The sequence below is a fragment of the Mobula hypostoma genome, chromosome 23, assembly GCF_963921235.1.
Source record: "Mobula hypostoma chromosome 23, sMobHyp1.1, whole genome shotgun sequence".
NCBI lineage: Eukaryota > Metazoa > Chordata > Chondrichthyes > Myliobatiformes > Myliobatidae > Mobula > Mobula hypostoma.
Window position 1 is genome coordinate 29,194,915 of NC_086119.1, and position 23,330 is coordinate 29,218,244.

The 23,330-nt window shown below is 37.3% G+C and overlaps 1 protein-coding gene across 2 annotated transcripts in view; it reads left to right on the forward strand.

The window, feature by feature from the left end:
- The window catches only part of usp32 (ubiquitin specific peptidase 32), a 157,004-nt gene that overhangs the window by 84,289 nt on the left and 49,385 nt on the right, over positions 1–23,330 (forward strand). For both annotated transcript variants that reach the window (XM_063031935.1, XM_063031936.1), the window contains exons 5-8: positions 461–620; positions 18,047–18,178; positions 22,269–22,376; positions 23,211–23,326. In XM_063031935.1, the coding sequence (XP_062888005.1) occupies positions 461–620; positions 18,047–18,178; positions 22,269–22,376; positions 23,211–23,326 (516 nt within the window). The remainder of the gene's footprint in view (positions 1–460; positions 621–18,046; positions 18,179–22,268; positions 22,377–23,210; positions 23,327–23,330) is intronic.

Sequence of the window (23,330 nt, forward strand, 5' to 3'; positions counted from 1 at the left end):
AAAGTTCGATAATTGGACCAGTGGCTTAATTGGGCCAAAATGTTCTGGTCCAGATGTGTCCCAATTAACCAGTATCCACTCTATTTTTCTAAATTTTTCTCACCATGCTGCTGAAGGTACTCTCTCAAATGTGGAGATCATAAATTATGTCAAATATATAAAATAACATTTAGAAACATCTTTAAAACTTCTTCAAACATTTGGTATTTGCTTAATGTTGAGACATCGTATATTTCACAGTCTCTGAAACTGAAATACAGATGATCCACTATTTTGCTATTGAATTGATGCTATCTATATTCACAAACTCAACACAGACCCATTAAAAAGACACCTGTGATAGCTCGGGTTACTTGTGCTAATTTTAATTATGATTAAGTTCTGAATTTCCGTTCTATGTATGAATATGTTGATCTTGGTGTGAAAACAATTCCAATTTGATATTTTGGTTTTATTTCAGGGAGAAAAGGTAAACTATGAGAAATTCAAGAACTGGCTCCTTCAGAATAAGGATGCATTTACATTTGCTCGCTGGCTGCTGTCGGGGGGAGTATGTATCACTCTTACTGATGATAGTGATACCCCTACCTTTTATCAAACTCTGGCTGGAGTCACACATTGTAAGTATTTTTTCTCTAAGGAATCTGTGATATTAAATTTGTTGACAACCTAGCTATTTACTACCAGCATTTGAGATGTAGCTGGATGAAATCTTACTAAATTCTGCAGGCAGACCTCTCTTTTTGGTGAAGAATCCATTTATCCATGCTTGCTATTGCTATTGCTTTTTTTCCTCACTCTGCTTTTTACCTCAACAAGCAGATGATTGAAATGGGTGTCATTATTTGCCCATGACACAAAGGTAAATGTGTCTAAGGATTAACTTAACTGATGGGAAAAACAGTAAAATTTTCCCTTGCAATTACATCAGAAGTGGATGCACTGCCCACTACTTCTCCTGAATACTTTCACTTCCCATTTGTGATCTCTTCAACATTATTTGAATTCTATTATTTGAATGTAAAACATAAGCTAGCAACTGTTTTTTTGGAAGATTTTACATCTCAATTTATATTTTTGTAACATTGGATAATTAATAATCTGGTTTGCTCAAAGATAGTGGTAAAGTTTTGTTTTGTACAAAATCAATCTTTTCATCTACACAGAATATTGGAAGCTTTGCAGACCATCTGATTTCCCTTAAGATTCTAACTTAATCTTAAGACGGAAATCTTGTTGGAATATTTTGAAATCTCCCAGCTTTTGGGCATACATTAGCGATTTTGATTTAAATAGATTAAAATACATAGAAATGTTTAAAAGTATACTAGAACCTTAAGAGAAGTATGAAGCATTGATACACTACAATAGCTGTGCAAAATTTCACATATAATGCATCTACAAATTGTATTTTAAAGAAAATCTGAGTTGAAAGAGATTAAATTATAGGGAAATTAATTCATCAGATATTCAAAAGATTGTTTCAAATAATTTGACACATCATTGGCATGTTCCTGAGTTGTACTGTTCTGTGCTTGAAGACTTTGAAGTTAGTATTTGTTGATGTTTGTTATGTAACACTTGTGGCTATTGGTACATTATACAGTAAGCAATCTGCATGTTGGAGATTCAGGAGGATGTGACTCAAATTTGAAATTAAACGTGAGAAAAGCAGTAGCAGACCTAATGCTTGGAAGTGCATAAGGAAGATGATGGACATTGACCTCATGGCCACGAACAGATTGGTAATATGCAGTATATGACAAAATGTGGCAAATGAAATTCATCACAGACATGAGGAAATCTATTTTTGTAGGAAGAAAAAGGACAGGCTGTACTCGCAACACACATCAAAGTTGCTGGTGAACGCAGCAGGCCAAGCAGCATCCGTAGGAAGAGGTGCAGTCGACGTTGCAGGCCGAGACCCTTCGTCAGTGAGTCCTGACGAAGGGTCTTGGCCTGAAACGTCGACTGCACCTCTTCCTACGGATGCTGCTTGGCCTGATGCGTTCACCAGCAACTTTGATGTGTGTTGCTTGAATTTCCAGCATCTGCAGAATTCCTGTTGTTTAGGCTATACTCACACTGTAATGCATACTTCAAGACAGTGGAAGAATGATGTCACCCAAAGGTGTATGTTTTAAGAGTTTTGAAGGCAGCAAAGCAGATTCACAAAGGTTAGGATTTTGAATGCTTTGCCTTGAAAGTGAGAACAGATTAATATGAAGTGCCAGGAATCAGAAATATTTAAATAACATCTGTACTGTCCTTGGGTTCCCTCAAATAATTCTGTTCACTTGGCTATATAAGACTTTATATGAAGGGCATTTTTTAAAAATACAGACATTTTCTGTTTGAGAACCTTGAACTTTGCACTGCAATATCCTGCATGCATCATTTTAAAAAATCAGTAGAATAAATACAAAACAATGCGAAAGTTGGAAATTTGAAAGAGAAGTGATATAATTTCATAAATTTAAAGAATGATGGTTTATCAGGAGAATGTCCATTTATTCCTGATCTTCTTAATAAACAACATTCTGACATGTGTTTATATTCATACATTGTTGTGCTGCTCTTCTGAAGATATTTATGGAGAAATAGCCACTTTATCGCTTTATATGATGAGTGATAAACCTCTTCCTTTGTAACAAAGATCTTTAGATTCACCTTTCCCTGTAACAAAACAATACTTACTATTTAAAGACTTGTGTTGTCTTATTTGTCACAGAGAGCAATTGAACTTCATATCAAATGAATTATTTTATATATTCACTATTAAAGACCTTCAGAGTTGGAATGAAACTATTAATAGTATCCCCCTATGAGATGTATAGCTTTCTTGTTGTGTCCTGATGAATCTAATTTGTGTACTTCCTTCAGGTTCAACAACCTTTCAAATCTGGCAAATAAAACGGCATATTATATTCTAACCATGGTCTAACTTGTAATTTTACAAACTTATTCTTAATCTTGCATTCAGTGCTCTTAATTAAAAGACTCAATTTTTTTTTAAAACCTATTTCTGGACTAACATTTCATTGATTTGAATTGCAGTTTGTAGACTATGAATTGTATTTTTATGCTTAAGCTTAAGGACAATATGGTTACGCTTGTGCACCAATTATGGTTGTATTTAATTCTTTAGATAAGTGAGAATTGCTTTACCTGAGAAGCATAGCTGGTATTAATCCACTTTTAGTTGCAGTTACATCATTTAATGTGATGTGCTTAATTAGTCAATGCACACAACTAAGAGACGCAGATATTATACCAAACACTAAAGAACAAGGTAAGTTATTCTGCAAAGATTTGTACTCTGCCCAGCAATTGGCATTTTGTAATTGTAATCCATAATGAAATTGGTTATAATTTCATACACCTAGGACATTAGCGAGTCTAAAATCTAAAAATTACATTAAAATATCTATAATTATCAATATATTGATAAATATATTTTTCAATGCAAACCAAGTCCTCCTCGGTCATTCGATCTTCATTAGGGCCTCCTGTCCTAAACATGGTTATTTGCACATTCCTTTCACTCTTTTTGGTTATTTCATGTGGACTTGTTTAATCTGGAGTCTTATGCTACTATGTAAGTTGAATAGGTGTGTGGCTAAATGTAGATTCTTATTCTGTTCCTGCAGAAATGGATGCATGAGTGATTATGCCTTTTGTAATTTGAAATCATAAGCAAGTTATCCACCCAATTTGATCTATGTATAGCTGCTTGGTATGGCCAGCGTGGAATTTGACTATCTGTGACTGAAGACATACAAGATAGATACAGCTACTAGTAATGTGATACCATGGAGCTTCTCCAAGCAACTGGGGAGTTTGACAGACTTTGCAGTATGACAATTCTCAGACCTGACGTTTAGACTTAATAAGATTTATGTTATTCTTAAAGAACTCAGTGTTTCCCACAAAGTTGATATTTACTGTCCACCCCTGATTAATTGAATGATTTGCTATTTCTTAATTCTATTCCAGTACTTTCTCTGCAGCCTTACAAGGTAACTTATTCCTGCAGCCCTTCTTTAATAAAGAAACAGCACTAATGATCCTCTACTCATCTGGCACCACACTTGTAGTCAATGAAGATGGTGGGGGGTTTGGGGAGAGAGAGGGGATTTTAAAAAACTGTTCATACTACAGCTCTCTTCTCCCTTGCTTCTCTTAGTAATCTGGGACAGATCTTAGACAGATCCTGGAAATAGCAACCTTTCTGTATCCCATAACATCTAACACCATTTCCTTGTTAATACTGACTTACTGCAAATGATCCACATACCCCCAACCCTCCCCCCCCCCGCCCCGTGCTCACTAGTTTCCATGTCCTTATTGATAAATGTAGGTGAGAAATACTCATTTAGGACATCGCCTGGCTTCATTCACAAATTTCCCCGTTTCCTTGGCTACCCTCCTGCTCATGAATGTCTAGGTATTCTCCTTAACCTAGCTTGCCAAGAAGATTTCGTAGCTCCTTTTTGCCCTCCTACCTTTCTTTAAATTATCTCCTATATCCTCTATTCCTCAAGAGACTCCCTCAGTCTTAGTTGCCTATACATGCTTATCTTAGCAGGGAAAATCAAGCCTTTTTAGGATATGTTTTTTTTTAATTGATGAGCAGGCCCTAGTATTTGTACAGTAACAGAGTTCCTCTTGTCCTCACCTACCATCCCATGAGCCTCCACATCCAACACATCATTTTCCGCAGCTTTCTCCTTATCCAACAGTATGTTACCACCAAACTATATCTTTACCTTTCTCCTCCCCCTCCACTTTCCATAGGATCGCTCCTCCTGTGATTCTCTTGTCCAGTCACCCCTTCACGTAATCTTCCTCCCTGCAAACAGCCAAAACCTGCCCATTCGCCTTCTCCCTCACCTCCATTCAGTGCCCCAAATGGTCCTTCCAGTTGAAACAACGTTTCATATGTGAATCTGCTGGGATTGTCTTTTGTGTCTAGTGCTGCTGATGTGACCTGCATTGGTGAGACCTGTCATAAATTGGGGAATCTTCGATAAACAACTCTGCTGCTTCATCTGCCAAAGCGGGACTTCAGGTGGCCAAGCATTTCCCATTCCCATTCTGAATGTCGGTACATGGCCTCCTCTTGTACTATGTTGAGGCCACCCTTGGGGTGGAGAAGCAGCACCTTATCTTCCTTCTGGGTAGTCTCCAACATAAAGGCATGAATATCAATTTCTCATTCCAGTTATTAAAAAAATTCTCTCCCTCTCCCTCTCCCCTCTCCTTTAACTCCCCACTTTAGTCCCTTACATCTTCTTACTTGCATGTCACCTCCCCCTGGGTTCCCTCCTCCTTCCCTTTCTCCTATGGTTCATTCTCCTCTCCTATCAGATTCCTTCCTCTCCAGTCTTTTACCTTTCTGCCCCACCTGGCTTCACCTATCACCTAGTTACCATCCTTTCCCTCCCTCCACTTTTTTAATCTGTCATCCTCCCCTTCCTTTCCAGTCACAAAGGAGGGTCTCTGCCAAAAACGTCAACTGTTTAGCCTCCAATCTGATGGGCTGCCTGACCTGCTGAGTTCCTCCTGCATTTCATGTGTGTTACTAGTATTTGTAATTTTTGAGCTAGTTTGTAAAGATGCTCAATTTAAGGCATGAAACAGTAACATTGTCATATAGTCAAAGTAACTTGTTAGAGGATATGTGTAAATAGTCTGTGCCAGAAAATGGAATAAAAAGGAAATGTTATTAAAAGTACACTGGAGAAGTCTTCCACTGTATGGCAGGTCATCCTTCATGCTTTTTAAAAAAAAATCCCCACCTTGCTTCTCTAAGCTCTGTACTTGAAACTTATTGCCCCTGACATTTTTGACTTTTGATGAAAAGGTGATTAACATTAAGCATTCTTTTCAAAGTTATTGCCTCATCTGCCAAATGTTTACAGAATTTTCTATTTCTGTTATGTTGTATAAGACTGATTAACAGCCTCCTTGTTCCTTAACATTGATGGAGGAGATTTTGATATTATATGCCAATTAGAGAAATTGCTGTGTAATCATCAGCCTGTCTGATTATCCTCTTAAATCTTAGCTGTACTCTGAGCAGGTAGATTTACTCCACATAACCTCTGAGTCTCATGATGGAATGCTTCAATTTGCTCTAGAACTGATAAGGGTTTAATATATATAATTTGAATACTCTATATATTGTCCTCTTTAATATGCTAACTTGTTGAGCTGGTTTTGAAATCCTCTTTTATTTGAGTATGGGAATAAATCTTGGGCAAGGTTTGCTCGTGCGGATTGGATTATGGTCTGTCTGTACTGCTGCCTGCCTGAAAGAATAGTACCTGCAGGTGCGTGAATAATTATTTGGACAGGCAAGAAATACTATGTCCAAAATGTTTGTATGAAATTTACTTCAAGTTGCAATATAACGTGAGTTAAAATATCATATTAATGAATGTGAAATTTCAATGTTGTATGAAAGCCAATATTTTTTGAATAAAGTGTATGAATTATAATATTGAATAATTGATAATTTTATTATGTGACTTTAGCAGCAGTTTTTGTCAGTCTTAGACAGATGGCTCTTGATATTTATGTGCCTATTTTCTTTGCTGAATGGAGTTGAAACAGATACAGACGTATGTAAGATAATGTTAATGCTTGGAGCAACTTGCATACATTGCTGTACTGTACGTAATGAATTCTCAGGCCATTACATGTCCCTGAATAAAATTTAGAGAAGTGAAGGAAGGCAGGGTTATGGCTGCAGTGGAAACACAATTAAAAACACAGGCAAAGGGGAATAGCATAGACAGGCATAGCTATTGACATGGATGTCATAAGCCATAAGGGCCCATTTCTGATATTTGCATTTTGATAGTTTTATAAAAAGTTTGAGTTCATCATAAGCGTGAAGGGGTGTTCCAAATTAGAGATGTTGAAAAATTTCCTGTAGGTAAAGTCTTGGAAGGAGCTGTTTCAGCTCGTAAAAAAATTATGCTTAGAGATCTGTTAGGAGAACTAAACAAGGTATCTGGGCAAGGGAAAGGACATGTGCTTTGGGGGGAGAGGGGTAAGCATTATAGAATGTAAAAGTCTTTAGAAATTAGCAAACCCAAAAGAATAAATCTGAGGGTTACTGTTTTAATTGTCAGTGTTAACCACAGAAGCAAACTAGATCAGAGCACTAAGTATTCTTCAATGACTAAGTGGGCTTAGTAGGAGAAATGGTGGAGGTGATGTAATGTCAATATTGTGAATGTTAGGGAAGGAACCATGGGAGATTGGGAAATACATGGCTCCACCAAAGAAAAGAAAGTACAATGGAAATTAGATTTAAAATAATGTAATCCATATATTTCATTTTTTGTTGTTTTAAATTTGGACATGTGGATAGGACCTATTGTCTTGTTTATTAATTATTGTACTGCCCTGCACTGTTTTGTGCACTTTATGTAGTCCGGTGCAGGTCTGTAGTGTAGTGCAGTTTTTATATTGTTTTACGTAGTCTAGTGTAGCCTTGTGCTGTCTCACATAGTCTAGTGTAGTTTTGTGTTGTTTCATCTAGCACCAGGGTCCTGGAGGAACGTTGTTTCGTTTTTACTGTGTACTGTACCAGCAGCTTATGGTCGAAATGACAATAAACTTGACTATTAGATCTAAGAGCAGGCCAACCTCAAATTCTTGTGTGGCCCTGACTCTAGGCAACTGAAAGTGCTATATAAAGACAAAATGGTACTGATGACGTCACCACATCCGTGGTCAGAAAATCAACTTATTTCCCTTTGCATTTAGAACATAGATCAGTACAGCACGATCTTGGGCTGACCTTGCTTCTCCAAATCCTCTCCAATCATTTGCCCGCCATTGACGTACAACTTTCCCTTCCTGAAGTTGTCAGGCCATAGCAGCTCAAATTTTATTGTAGTAAAAATATTTGAAATTTGTTTTATTTTTAATCCTACTCTCATTGGATTTCATTTTATTTGTTTTTTGACTAACAGACAACCAAGTGCAAAGCTAGGCCATGAATTCTTTATTCTGAAATTAAGAGTTATGTAGTTTTGTTCCCTATCCCACAAAATTTGGTGTTTTTGATATTCTACAGTTTACTGTGCTTTTAGAGGAACTGACATTGAAGTTTTAGTTGGTGTTCAAGAAACATGATGTTTTGTTCATCTGTTTTCATTTCACTTGTGCACTGATATATACGGATCAATTCTTAAGTTCATGTTTTGTGTACTTTATTCTCAGTTCATTAATGTTTGTTTGCCATGGTTTTAATACTTTATTATTTCTTTTGAGTGTCTCTCAGTATGTCCTTTGGTACCAGCTATAGTTTTACATTCTGCAATTTGAGAAAGGGGAATTTGGCCAGGGAATGATCATACAGTAACAGTTCCATAGTGAGAACATGAGTAAAGATGTTAATTGCTATGTGATTGTCAAAGTCAAATTGTTGGTTTTAAAAAATATATATATATATATATATACTCATTTAAGTTTGTATATTTGTAATTATAATTTGAAAAGTGATTGTGGTATGGAGTCATTTTCTTTAATTTTCAATCATATTTTCATTTTTTTGGCGTGTGCCTGTGTGTGTGCGTGTCTGTGCGTGCGTCCGTGATGATGTCTTTTTCCTGGCTTTTACAAGGCGAGAGAGAGAGACTGTGTGGCGCGCCACTCCTCACACAGACATTTTCTTAGTATTTTCCCTTTTATTTTTACGAGATCGAGTTGCATTCTCGACACTCAACCCGGCACGGATGGAAAACGTACTCGGGAGCGGACCTGACTAGTTTTGAACCTAGGAACCTCCGCTCCCGGGTCCGGCGCTGATGTCATTGTGCCACCAGCCGGCCTCAATCATATTTTCACTTGACCACGTTTTTATTTGTATGCAACTGTATATATCTAATATTGGAGAAAAATGAGTAATGTAGAGTTGAATTTTCAGTAACTGATTTTACATTTAGAAACTTTAATTTTGCAGGAAGCAACAGTTAAAAAATGGGGAAAAAGTGATTTTAATTAATGATCAGTTCTTGAGTCAAAGAGCAATAATGCCTGGAGATTCATTACTGGAGAGAATGGCAAGCGTTTCTTTCAGGTCAGTGGTTCCCCCCACTGTCAGGTTCATGAAAGATGAAGAACCAAATTCTCAGAATGAGGTTTAATATCACTGACATATGTCCTGAAATTTGTTGCAATAAATGACAAATTGCAACAAGAAATATTTATTTTTTTATATATTAAGTAGTACAAAAATAATGAGGTAGTGTTCATAGATTGGTACATAGTCTATTCAGAAATCTGATGGCAGAGGAGAAGAAGCTGTCTCTAAAGCAACGAATGTGTCTCTTCCTGTACCTTCTCTCTGGCAGTTATAAGAAGACAACATGTCCTGGGCAATGGGTGTCCTTAATAATGGATGCCACTGTTTTGAGGCATCGCCTTTTGAAAATGTCCTCTCTGCTGGGGAGGCTGGTGCCCGTGATGGAGCTGGCTGTGATTTCAACCCTCTGCAATCTTTTCCAATCCTGTGCAGTGGCCACTCTATGCCAGGTGGTGATGCAACCAGTCAGAATGCGCTGAACAGTACATCTATAGAAATTTAGTAGTCTTTGATGGCAGAACAAATCTCCTCAAACTCCTAATGAACTATAGCCACTGACATGTCTTCTGTGTAATTGCATCAATGTGTTGGGCCCAGGATTGATCTTCAGAGATGTTGACACCTGGGAACTTGAAACTGCTCACCCTTTCCACTGCTGATCCCTCGATGAGCACTGGTGTGTGTTCCTCGACTTCTCCCTCCTAAAGTGCACATTCAGTTTCTTGTTCTTACTGATGTTGAGTGCAAGGTTGTTGTTACAACAGCACTCTTATCTGTCATACTCCTGTATGCCTCCTTGTCAACATGGTTTAGTACTCTGGAGAGTTTGTCTTTGCAATCAAAACAATTAGTAACTTTTAGGATGTTTAAGGAAACAAGGGATATGACATAGTATAGAAGATGTGTTAGGAAAGAAGAATTACAATGATCACATTGAATGGTCACTCAGGCTGAAGGATCAAGTGCCCTACAGCAATTTAAATTAATTTTTGACTCGTATCTGTCTGACTTTACTATCCCTAAATTTAATCATTTCACAATTAACAACTATTCCTCCTTAATTTGAGGTCCCAAGCTCTGAAATTAATTCAAATGCCACTTATGTCCTTTAAGGTGTTCTTTGGGAACTATCACATTGCCCAGGTCTTTGGTCAGCTACTCCAGTATCCATTTAAGGAAATTTTAGGTTGATAACATTCCTGTAAGACATTTTTCTTCTCTTAAGCATACCATGTAAATATAAGTAGTTGAGTATAGCAATTGCAGTATCAATTCTATATTGCAATGATTAGAAATAATTATTTTTTCCCTGCAGGAAAAATGGGAGCATGGATGATTTGTGTTTTTGCCAGTGGCATATTTCAAACTAAGTGCATTATATTGTTTCAGATTAAAAACAAAATGAAAATTATAAGTGAAAACTCACTTTAGCTTTTGAAATGCATACCATTTTGGTGAAAATAAAGTGCATTATTATTTGAAGGTTACATCATATTTAGTTTAAAAGGACTGTATGATCTGAATGACCTTTGGAACAACATTCCTGTTTGCTTTGGTGTAGTGTATGTAATAGGAAGAAAGAAAGAGAAATTGCCTTTAAACTCACGAGAGAGCATAGGCCATCAACTTCTTTGCTGTTGATGTTTCTGTAGCAGGCAATTTCTTTTTTATGAGATCGAGTTGCTAGCTCGACGCTGAACCCAGCATGGATGGAAAGTGTGCACGGGAGCCGGCTGGATTCAAACTTGGGACTGTCCAGCACTGATGCCACTGCACCATGTTATAGGCTTAAGAGTGAAATAATCTGAATTCTTGTTTTGAAATTCAATTTCAAAAGGAGAGCTTAAATTGTTTATCACTTGCTTTGGTTTGCTGGTCTGCACTAAATCTAAATGTCAAATTAGGCATTTTCTTAAACTGAAATTTTAAGTGGAATACTAAGGTACTTTTGTACAAAATGCTGAGGTTTTAGTTTGGGAATTTTGGAAATTCACTTCTGCATTATTTTTTCTTTAAGCTGCTGGTGATGGTCAAATATTTTCATATCTTTCTGAAAAAGTCAGATCTGCAGACATGTGGCATTTACTGAAAAACATTTTTGTATGTATGTGTGTCCTTAAAATTTAATATCTTTCTATTTCCCTGCCACCTTTCCTTATCTGCATGCTTGTAGATTAGAGCTTGTTATCTTAATTTCTCTTTTTTCACATCACCATTGCTATCCCTTGTGCTGGATTTTTCCAGTATTTTCTGGTGTAGTTCAATTTGCATTGAAGCGCTTGACAAAAATGGTGTCAATGCTAAAGGACTACAGTAGGTTATCACTAGAAAGGAATAACTAATTGCGCAGATTTGTATCAATAGCATGTCTCTTTTAAGTTTGCTATGCAATAAACTAGGTTGGTGGAAAGAGCTTTAAATCTGTTCTTCACTCCTACATTGTATTTCATGCTGCATGTCTGGATCTTTCAAGCAAGCCAGGTCTAATTTGGTATTACCCTTAGACTTCTTTAACCATCCAAGCTTAACCTTCAGCTTGCCTTTTCACTGGTACATGGTCACTCTCACCATCTGCCTTGGACTGTTGCTCGTCATTCCTGAAACACTGACCTTCTGGGCAAAGTCCACAACCTTCTTGTGTGCTGCTTGAGCCATGTGCTTGTTTATCTGATTTATTTTTTGGAAGTGATACATTTCATGAATATTCCCAATGTGTTTCATAACTAGCTATAAAAATGGCTGGGGTTATTTCAGCCCAAGTTGTCGTCTTCCCCCACCCACACTTCTACATGATATCTCTGTCTGGGGAATTTCCAAGATGGCAGCAAATTGTGTGAGATGACAAGTTCTGGGACATGCATTGCCAGAAATTATTGGTACAAAGGAACATTATACATTTGCTCATAAGAGAAGAATAGAATTTGCTACATTTTTTAAAATTTTAAAATAAAAATCTCAATCATGCTATGGCTGCCTGAAACAGAGAAATTTATTTCAATTTTGTTTCAGGATATTTCACACAGTATCATAGAACACATAGGTCATAGTGATTTCCCTTTCCCCAGGTCGCACCTCACTCTATCATTCCACTTCTGCAAGTCGTATACGACATTAAATAAAATCTGGAAGTCCAAAATCTACGTGGTTGATATACAGTGGATTCCAGTCAATTGGGTCATGAGTTAATGAAGGCAGCCACTTATTTGGGACAACTCTTATAGAACAACAGCTAGTCGATTGGGACTTATTAGGGAGAGTCAACATGGCTTTGTGCGTGGTAGGTCATGTTTGACCAATCTATTGAAGTTTTTTGGGGAGGTTACCAGGAAAGTGGATGAAGGGCAGGCAGTGGATGTTGTCTAAATGGACTTCAGTAAGGCCTTTGACAAGGTCCCACATGGGAGGTTAGTTAGGAAAATTCATTCGCTAGGTATACATGGAGAGGTGGTAAATTGGATTAGACGTTGGCTCAGTGGAAGAAGCCAAAGAGTGGTAGTAGAGGATTGCTTCTCAGAGAGGAGGCCTGTGACCAGTGGTGTGCCACAGGGATCAATGCTGGGTCCATTGTTATTTGTCATCTATATCAATGATCTGGATGATAATGTGGTAAATTGGATCAGCACATTTGCTGATGATACAAAGATTGGAGGTGTAGTGGACGGTGAGGAAGGTTTTCAAAGCTTGCAGAGGGATTTGGACCAGCTGGAAAAATGGGCTGAAAAATGGCAGATGGAGTTTAATACAGACAAGTGTGAGGTATTGCACTTTGGAAGGACAAACCAAGGTAGAACATACAGGGTAAATGGTAAGGCACTGAGGAGTGCAGTAGAACAGAGGGATCTGGGAATACAGATACAAAATTCTCTAAAAGTGGCATCACAGGTAGACAGGGTCATAAAGAGAGCTTTTGGTACATTGTCCTTTATTTGTCAAAGTATTGAGTATAAGAGCTGGGATGTTATGAAGAAGTTGTATAAGGCATTGGTGAGGCCAAATCTGGAGTATTGTGTTCAGTTTTGGTCACCAAATTACAGGCAGGATATTAATAAGGTTGAAAGAGTGCGGAGAAGGTTTACAAAGATGTTGCCGGGACTTGAGAAACTCAGTTACAGAGAAAGGTTATTCCCTGGAGCATAGAAGAATGAGGGGAGATTTGATAGAGGTATATAAAATTATGATAGGTATAGATAGAGTGAATGTAAGCAGGCTTTGAGGAAAAAAAACAGAGGACATAGGTTAAGGGTGAAGGGGGAAAAGTTTAAAGGGAACATCAAGGGGGGGGCTTCTTCACACAGAGAGTGGTGGGAGTGTGAAATGAGCTGCCAGACGAGGTGGTAAATGTGGGTTCTTTTTTAACATTTAAGAATAAATTGGACAGATACATGGATGGGAGATGTGTGGAGGAGTATGGTCCGTGTGCAGGTCAGTGGGACTAGGCAGAAAGTGGTTCGGCACAGCCAAGAAGGGCCAAAAGGCCCGTTTCTGTGCTGTAGTTTCTCTATGGTTTCTTTCTTCTATGGATTGAAATTATAAGGATTCCTTTATTTATTTGAGACATTATGCCACTTGATTGGGGTAGGAGACAGTTGCTATACAGTTTCTATCTAGCGTCAATCATATGCACTTGTGTGGCTGTTAGACACTACACTGTGCTTTGAGCAAAGAGTTTTTAAATAGCGTCAGTTGCATGAGCTTATGGCCAAAAAGCAGCGATTTTTGTCACTGATAGTTGTTAAGAAATAAGCAGTAAGACAATTCAGAACTGTTTTACTCCCTGTGGTTTCAAGCTTTCAGGCTTGGAGCTAGAAACAACCGGAGTGATAAATAAATGATTTCACTACTTCAATTTAGGAGCTATGAAGAATTTGAAGGAATCAACAGTCATCTTGAATGTTAAAATGAAGATGAAGATTTAAAGAATGCAATTGTCAAAAACACTGTGTAAAGGCAGTCCATTATCTGCACTAGGAGTCTGCGCTGATTTTTCTTCATTTACCATCAATTAAAATAATACAGAGCACACTCTGGATGAATTCCTCCAAAGATAACTATTAGGAACTAATACAGTTTTATAGTATTGGTAGTGTTCAAATTTGTTCTGCATTTCATTTATATACATAATATGTTACTCAGTTAAACAGTAGTTGGCCCTTAATTGTATATTTTTAATTATTTCCATGAAACCAGCTAATTCGGCCACTTAATCAGGCCAAAATTTACTAGTCCTGATGTGTCCTAATTAACTGGAATCCACTGTATTTCCATTCCATGAACCATGATTGTAAAACCATTGTATTTCTATTGTAATTCATATTAATTATCACACAAAGAAAAAAAAATACCCTACAGTTCAGTTAGCATCTTTGAAGAGAGAAGTTAAATTTCAATTCCAGTTATAAGAACATGGGGGAAAAAATAACCATTTTTATAAGCTGCATAGAAGAGAGATGGCTGGAGAGCACAAATGGAATTTCTGTGATGTGGAAACCACCAGGAAACAAATGACACAGTTGGTGTTGATTTTTTAAGAAACTCAACTTATTCCATCTTCACAGATGTAATCTGGCCTGCTGAGCGTTTATTCATTTTCTTTCTCTTTCCTCTTCTCATTAACCTCCTCCTTTTACACTTGTTCCAAATAGATCAGTCACCTTTTGTCAGCTGATAACAACATCACATGTTACTACATTGAGCTGTATATAAAATACAGACTCTTAATTTGTATTGAGTCATCAGTACTTTAAAAAAAAATTTCAACATGCAACTTACTATCAGTTGATTGGCTTCAACTGTGTTTGTCAATATTAACAAACCACTCTGAGGCTAAAAGTCAGAAGGACATTTTAGATGTGCAGATGTGAATGCACTGAAGGCTGAGTACTGTACTGACCAATGACCTTGCTTACACAAAGACTTAGGCACTATTGAATCTGAATTATTACCTTTCACAAGATGTAATCTAGTGCAAGATCCTCCTGAAAGTCTTGGACAGAAATGTCAACTGCTTCCTCTTCTCCATAGATGCTGCCTGACCTGTGAGCTCTTCTAGCATTTTTGTGTGTGTTGCTTTGAATTTCCAGCATCTGCAAATTTTCATGTTTATAATCTAGATATTTAAAATTTTTTAAACCTGATGTGCATAGTTAATTTTAATTAATATTTGTGGTGATAATAAAGTGCATAAATCAAAAATCCATCAAATCATTTGCATTATACAGTAATTGACTCCTAAGATTTTATTCTATTAGCATGGGAATTATTACTCTATTATTTATAGTACTTCTGTACAGCATGATGTTATTAGAGTTATTAACTAAATACCAAATTCATTTTGTTGTAAATTCATATTGGTGTATTTGTTTTGTGTACTGTACAGTTGAAGTCAACATAGCCTATTTTTGAAATCCATTAATCTCCATGATAGCTCAAGTCCAAAAGAAATTGGCATTAAATTTTCTTTCTAAGTGTTCAAATGATTTAAGTTGGTCCTAGACAATACTGGTCACTGAGGTATCTAGACATCCACTTCCATTTACTTTAGTCTTTTGTCACCATTTTACATCCCTTTTTCAAATCATTCTTTAGTGGCAGTCTTCCAGCTATGTTGGGGTTTTCCCTCTCTTTCAGGCCACACCACCCTGCAGGGTGGTCATGGTAAGGGTGTTGGCCTTGTTACAGATTCAAACTCATGAATTTTTGATTCCTTACTGTGAAGCTTTCATTGAACTTTCCTGGCAATCATCATTTCTTTTGCAGTGATTGGAAATTTCTTGCTTTTGACACCACAAATGCCATATGTGTACTATTGTTCTTGGATTTTGGAAGCTGAAATATGATAATTTTGCTTTTTCAAATCCATGCTTGCCATTCCCCTAAATGGGAAGTGGGGGGAAAAGATGGCGGCGCGTTGCAGCTCGCAGCGGCCGCTCCGGTGGTGATGTCTGTTATTTGTCAAGTAGGGTGCCATGCACAATCCTAATTTGATGGAGACGGACATGGGAGCACGGAAGAACATCTGGTGAAACTTCTGAAATGCCTACTTCGCTGCTGCTGTTTCTATGTGGTCCAGAATCTCCGGAGGAGAAGACCCCGAGTCCTCAGCTTTGCTTGTTGCTCAGCAGCCAGGGCAGGGTCGAAGCGCTCGGCAGAGGATGGTGCTTGGAGGGGCTTGTCAGAGGCTCGAAGTTTTCGGACGGACTCCGAGTCCGCTGCGGTCGGGTGTTTCCAATGGTGCTGCATCGGCAAGTTGGCGGCGCTTGGAGGTTCATGGCAGGGAGAGTTTCTCCCTTCTGCCGCCTGCGTGAGGTGATGAGGCTATCGGGACTTTGAGACTTTTTTTTTTACCATGCCCATGGTCTGCTCTTTATCAAATTATGGTATTGCTTTACACTGTTGTAACTATATGTTATAATTATGTGGTTTTGTCAGTTTTAGTCTTGGTTTGTCCTCTGTTTTCTTGTGATATCATTCTGGAGGAACGTTGTATCATTTTTTAATGCATGCATTTCTAAATGACAATAAGCGAGGACTGAGTGTCCTCATAATCTAATCTCTGTGTAAATCTTTGTTTAGGGTGCGAAAGCAATTCTAGCCAAAATAACGTCCTGTGTCTTTGACCATTATGCATTATCCTGTATTCTTATTAGCCTGCCTTCAAATTTTGTTTTGTCTTTCGGCAGAGGGAACATCATTTTTTCGTCCATTTCAGTACAATTGCCTTCATTATTCCTGCCTATTTTAGTTTATCTTCAGATTTCACAATACCTGACAGTTCCCCAAAGTTCAATCCCATTCTGCCTTTATTTGCTTCCCCAGACATTAAATCCTTTTCCAAGTATGCCATACTAATTTTTCCACCATCAACCTCAACCCCACACAACCACTATAAGATCTGGTCAAGGATGAGTTGGTATTCTTTTGACTAAAATGACTGTTTTCAAATCAATTCTGAACCACCATCATTTTCTATTTCTTAACTCAGTCACATTTCTGGCTAAACCATACTAAACAAGGTCAAAATTTTAAGCTCCAAGCTGAATCTATAATATTGCATTCCATCTACTCATTTTATTCAAGTCTACCATAAGTATACTGCTAGAGAAGCCTACATACACATCTTTGTCCTTACACATGAGACTGATTTCAATGGAATTGTAGGCAACCCTTGCTTTCTGTGCTCCATAAAATTATTCAAAGTCAAAAATATCCACTGTGTTATCCCATCATGCCTGCATATCTCCTCATTTGTTTTGATGTGTGTTCCCATCCAATTACCCCATGCTGCAAACTGTTCATAGTTGTGGAGTTCCATACATCTCTAATTTGTTCCTATGTGCAACACCTATGTTCCCTCACCGCACCTACAGTTCCTTTATTTCCTTTGCTCTGATTTCATCTGCCCCACCATTGCCACCAGTGTAGTCCCAAAAGGGAGAACACCCCCTATAATTGTTTTCAGCTTCTAAAAGTCAGCCAAAAATACCTTAATCCATCCACAGGCAAACATTTCTATTGGTCTGGTAGCCATTTTTTTCCACTCTTGGAATCATTTAGTCACATTTCTTTCATGTTCAACTCAGAATAAATGTTAATTTATCATGAGTTTTAAGTAAATTTGTACAAAAATACTTTGCATATTTTTAACCATTAATTACTATATAAGTTTAAGAAATGCCAGATGAATTGAGTAAATAAAGTTGCATAAACTATGGTGCAGATCTTCGTCATAAAGTTTGCTGATATTTTTGAGGATGTATTTGATGACAGTTTCATAATATACAGTTTTGTAGCAATCATTAAAAAAATCTTGACGACATAACTACCAGGTTTAAAAAGACAAACACCACAAAAGAGGCAAATCAAAACTGACATCTAAGTTGATGATCTTTCATCTGAATATTGCTGTATCTTATCTGCTAATATATTTGTTTCTATTCACAGTGGAAGAATCTGATATAATTGATCTTGAGAAACGGTACTGGCTGCTTAAGGCTCAGTCAAGAACAGGACGTTTTGATTTGGAAACATTTGTTCCTTTAGTTTCTCCACCCGTTCATCCATCTTTAAGTGAAGGTAATGGAAGCTGAGAGAAGCTATAAATTAAACATGAGCAACATTTGAAATCTCCAACCTAAATCTGTGCATTAAGTTTTATTGTCAATTTGAATACTGTGATATTAGATATGCATGTATTTGAGTTTGACGGTTGTAATTGATTATTTGTTTATTATAGTTAGTTATTAGTTCATTGTCATTTCCCGAATACTTGATAAAGAATGATGGGACAGGTGGGTCAAGGTGTGCTGGGTAAAAAGAATAGAAAAGAGTGGCTGGGGGTAAGAGTACAGGAAACTAGACAACAAATGGCAATGAAGAAACCTGCGATGCTGGGGAAAATAAAATAAAATATAATGGCAGAAGGTACTTGGGACAGATCAAAGTGGGAAAATGATGATTTTCAGAAGTGTAGGTTTACTCTTTAGATCACAAAATGGTGCAGTGATGATTGGGATAAAGATTATATTTCAGGGTTTGGGAGACTGCAATTTGATCCCCACTGGAAAAGATGGAGTTAGTCTTCAGACCGTAGAAGTACTGAATTCTAAGAAAGGATGAAAGAATAAGACAAGTTTAGGCCTATCAAGGTACAACTTGTTCACTAAGGAAGAGGGGAATTAGAATTAGTTTGAGTTGTAATAGTGGTAGCTTCTCTAGCTATCACATTACCCTCCCAGCTACCCATTGAATAAAAACTGATCTGTTTGCCCCCTCTGATATTGCCAGGAAAAAAGAAAGTGCTTGAATTTATTTGGCATTTTCATAGTAGTAGTCGCAAAGCTTTTGCAGCAAATGAAATATATTTAACTGAAGTAGTTTCTCTTGTGTAAGACACCTGCCTATTGGTGCAGGACAAGGCTCCAAGGGAAATGACACAAAGAAAATCTGTGAGTAAAGTGTAACAATGTAGGTTGAGAGATAATTATTTGACAAGAGTACAGAACAAATAGATTTGGCTATCTTTGGGTAGAGCTACAGTGTTTTGAAAGAGCAGACATTTGGTTATGAAGTTCAAACCCAAAAACCAGTGAAAATGGAAAGGTCACTCAGCGAGTATGGGGCTTAGGGTAGATTGATGTCTGCTCAAGTGAAAATTGCTGCCAAGATTCCTGTTCAGTAAATAAGCCAAGAGCCCACAATTCCAATCTTTTTAACATTTTGTTCAGAAAATCACATTATTCTGCCTTTGGTCCCCTGTTGTAACCTCATTTACAATGGTACTTTGTTAACAGTATCCCAGTAAGGATGTTTCACATGATTCTTGCATTCTGAAATGGAGTTTATCATTTTCACGATTTAAGTTTGATTAAGCTACCTCATAGTATTTCATCTGGAGCTTCTACATTTATGAGCTTGCCACTCAACTTATTAGCTCACGTGGACTACTTACTTTGTGGATGCTTTGGTAATGTTATGTACATTTGTTAAACCCATTATTCTGGCACTTCTTGCCACTGCACCCAACTAAGTCGTCTCCAATGAACTTGATTTTAAAATTCTCATTCCTTTTCCAAACATAAAAAATAGGAACAGTAGTAGACAATCTGGCCCGTCAAGCTTGCTCCGCCATTCAATAAGATCATGACTGCTCTGGACATGGACTCATCTCCACCTATCTGCCTTTTCCCCATAGCCCTTAATTCCCCTACTATGCAAAAATCTATCCAACCTTGTATTAAATATATTTACTGAAGTGGCCTTCACTGCTTCATTGAGCAGAGAATTCTACAGATTCACCACTCTCTGGGAAAAGCAGTTCCTCCTCTTCTATTTCCAAAATCTACTCTCCCAAGTTTTGAGGCTATCTCCCCTCCTTGGGTCTGCTCTTTCCTACATAAGTAATCTCTTCTATTTTGACAACTGTCTAATGCATCTGGCCTTGCATCACTTCAATTGTTTCAGCTTCAGCACCATCTCCTTGGACCCTTAGATCTTGAAATTTCCCCCCACCTCCAACATGCATCCTCTGACATTACTTAGAATCTTACTCACTCTTCCTTCAGTTAGTCCTGACGAAGGATCTTGGCCTGAAACGTCGACTGCACCTCTTCCTAGAGATGCTGCCTGGCCTGCTGCGTTCACCAGCAACTTTTATGTGTGTTGCTTGAATTTCCAGCATCTGCAGAATTCCTGTTGTTTACTTAGAATCTACTTCAGGTTGGTTATTGGGCTGAAATTTCCTTCTGTAGTTTCAGATTTTGTTTGAAGTTCCTCTAAAATGCCTCTTAGGATATTTTATAATGTTACATAAACGCAGTGTGAGGTTGTAATAGCTACAAGATATTCACATTGCTGAAATTGTACTATTTTGACCACAAACACTGTTTGCCTTAATTCGAAGGAAAAGCATATATACTTTATTTTGAAAGAGGTAGTAAGAATGTCAGAATTGTTACTCATAACCTAAGTAGCTGCTCGCTCCACCTTTGTAATTAGTCATCAAATATTTGCTCAAAGCACTCCCTACAGACACAACTAGTGCTGAGGCATCCTGAAACTGCTCACTGTATAACAAGGTCTAAAGTGAATTAGATTAAACTCTGGAACCAATGCAAGACCATACTGATTTTGTTTTACTTGATACAGGCAATCCTTCAACTATGAATGGCTTGATTTGATGGAAATCTATCTTTTACACACATCCTCTAATACATTGTTAAAACATTTTTAATATATTAATAATAATAATGTTCTGTAGCATTCATTAATGACTGGATATATTATACATTCCATTAGTTTAAATTGTGGAATGTGTTAAGGTAAATATTCAATGAAATGAAAAAATTAAAACAAGTGAAGTGATGTGGGTAGCTACAGAAGGCAAATGATTTTTTTTATTTGGAGATGAAGCATGGTAACAAGCCATGCTGTCCAATTATACCTGTGACCAGTTAACCTGCCAACCCGTGCACTTTGGAATGTGGGAGGAAATTGGAGCATCCAGAGGAAACACGCAGTTAACAGCAGAACATACAAAATTCCTTACAGACAGCAGCAGAATTGAACCCAGGCCACTGGTGGTGTGGCCCCTAAATATTTCTGACTTACTGAGGAATCAGCTTATAGACTGTTCTTGGGAACAGAACATTTGTGTTATATAGGTACTGCCTGTACTTGATAAGGAAGTACAATGGATTCTGGTTAATTGGGCCATCAGTTAATCAGGGCAGCCACTTATTTGGGACAACCCTTAAAGAACAAAAATTAATGGAGGCAATAACCAGGATTCCCTTCATTTATTTGGGAAACTGTCACTTAATTGGGGTAGGAGATTGTTGCTGACCAGGTTCTAACTAGCATCAGTTGCATGCACTTGCATAGCTGTTAGACACTACACTGCGTATAGCAAACAGTTTTTAAATAGCATCAGTTGTGTGTGTTTGTGTTCAAAATCCAGTGATTTTTGTCACTGGTAGTTGACAAGAAATAAGCAGTATTCAGAGCTGTTTGGTCACTATAGTTTCTAGCATTCAGATTTGGAGGTGTCAAAATGGCCAGGAAAATGAAACTATTTCTACAAGTTAGGAACCACAAAAAATTTGAAGGTAGCAACAACTATCTTGAATGTTACAATGAAAATCAAGATGTGGAAGTTGTAATCGTCAGAAGAATTGTATGAAGGTGGTCCATTATCTCTGCATTAGGTGCTTACACTGATTTTGTTCATTTATCTTTTTAAACCTTTCCATGGAATTTCTGCTAATTGGAGCAGCCTCTTAATTGTACTGGTTCCATTGTGTCCCAATGAATCCACTGTTATCAACAATGTGAATTGAATGTGTGAATTACCATAGATGATCAGATGATACAGTGAATGTTGATAAAAGCTTATTTGTACAAGAAAAATATGAGAGTGTGTGCTATGCAAGATATTATTGCAGAAAATTATGTGATCTTGTAGTGATGGAGGCAGATACACTAGTGAAGTTTAAGAGACTACTAGACAGGTATATGAAGGAACTTAAGGTGGGGGGGGTTATATGGGAGGCAGGGTTTGAGGGTCAGCACAACATTGTGGGCCGAAGGGCCTGTAATGTGCTGTACTATTCTATGTTCTATGTTCAAATATCCATTTGTGATTTTATATTGCCCATTTGCATTGCAGGTTTATTCAGTGCTTTTGACGAAAATCGTGATAATCATATAGACTTCAAAGAAATTTCTTGTGGGCTTTCTGCTTGCTGTAGAGGACCTCTTGCTGAACGGCAAAAATGTAAGTTTGGTTTGATTAAGCTGTTATATAATGTCTTGAAGAAAATTTGTATGTGTTAAATGTTCTCCATTTTTGGAATGATAAGATGCAATTTTGCTTAGTATTGTGTCGGATTAGCATTTTTAGCAAAGCATATTGTATTTCCTCTTTATAAAAGATCACATAATTTGTAAACGTGTTCATATGAGGTTTAAATGTTCCCAGTTTCTTGAATCCAATAAAAAAAAATCAGGATTCACTGTCAATCACTTCAGATTTAACCCAACTATTGACTGTACTCTAGAAAATTCAAACTATCCACTAGGAAGGTTGCAGATGATGTTCAAAAACTGCTAGATTTTAACCAGGTTCCAAAATGGAATCCCAATCTACCCCATAATTCTAGCTTGAAACTGCTTTGAATGTGGAGGCATTTACAAAGTATAGTAATTGAAGAGAGATTTCATGCTTTTGGAAGAGAATTAATGTTATTTTTTTGTGCATAATACCTGGGAAGATATTGTTTATCCTCTTTTTAGCTCATAGCTGAAATGCTTCAATTTGAACTCTCTGTAAACAATGTAGTAATTCTTCTGTAAAATAAACTTGTAAATGATATTCTTAGAGCAGTGATATCTTCAAAGACAAACAACATTGGATGAACTCACTAAAAATAATCCTACAACCTCCTAACCTCTGTTTCCTTGAGGGCACTGACTTGCATTGTTATTTTCATTAATCTGTTCTTTTTAAAATACTGAAGCTTTTCAAACATAAATCTTTAAATATAATCTTCTGTTCTTTATTTTAGTTTTTTATTGAATAATTTGAATCGTGCTTTGTTTGTTTTATTAGTTTGTTTCAAGGTATTTGACACTGACCGAGATGGAGTTTTGTCTCGCACTGAATTAGAAGCAATGATAGTTGCACTTCTGGAAGTCTGGAAAGATAACCGCACTGACAGTATTCCTGTGA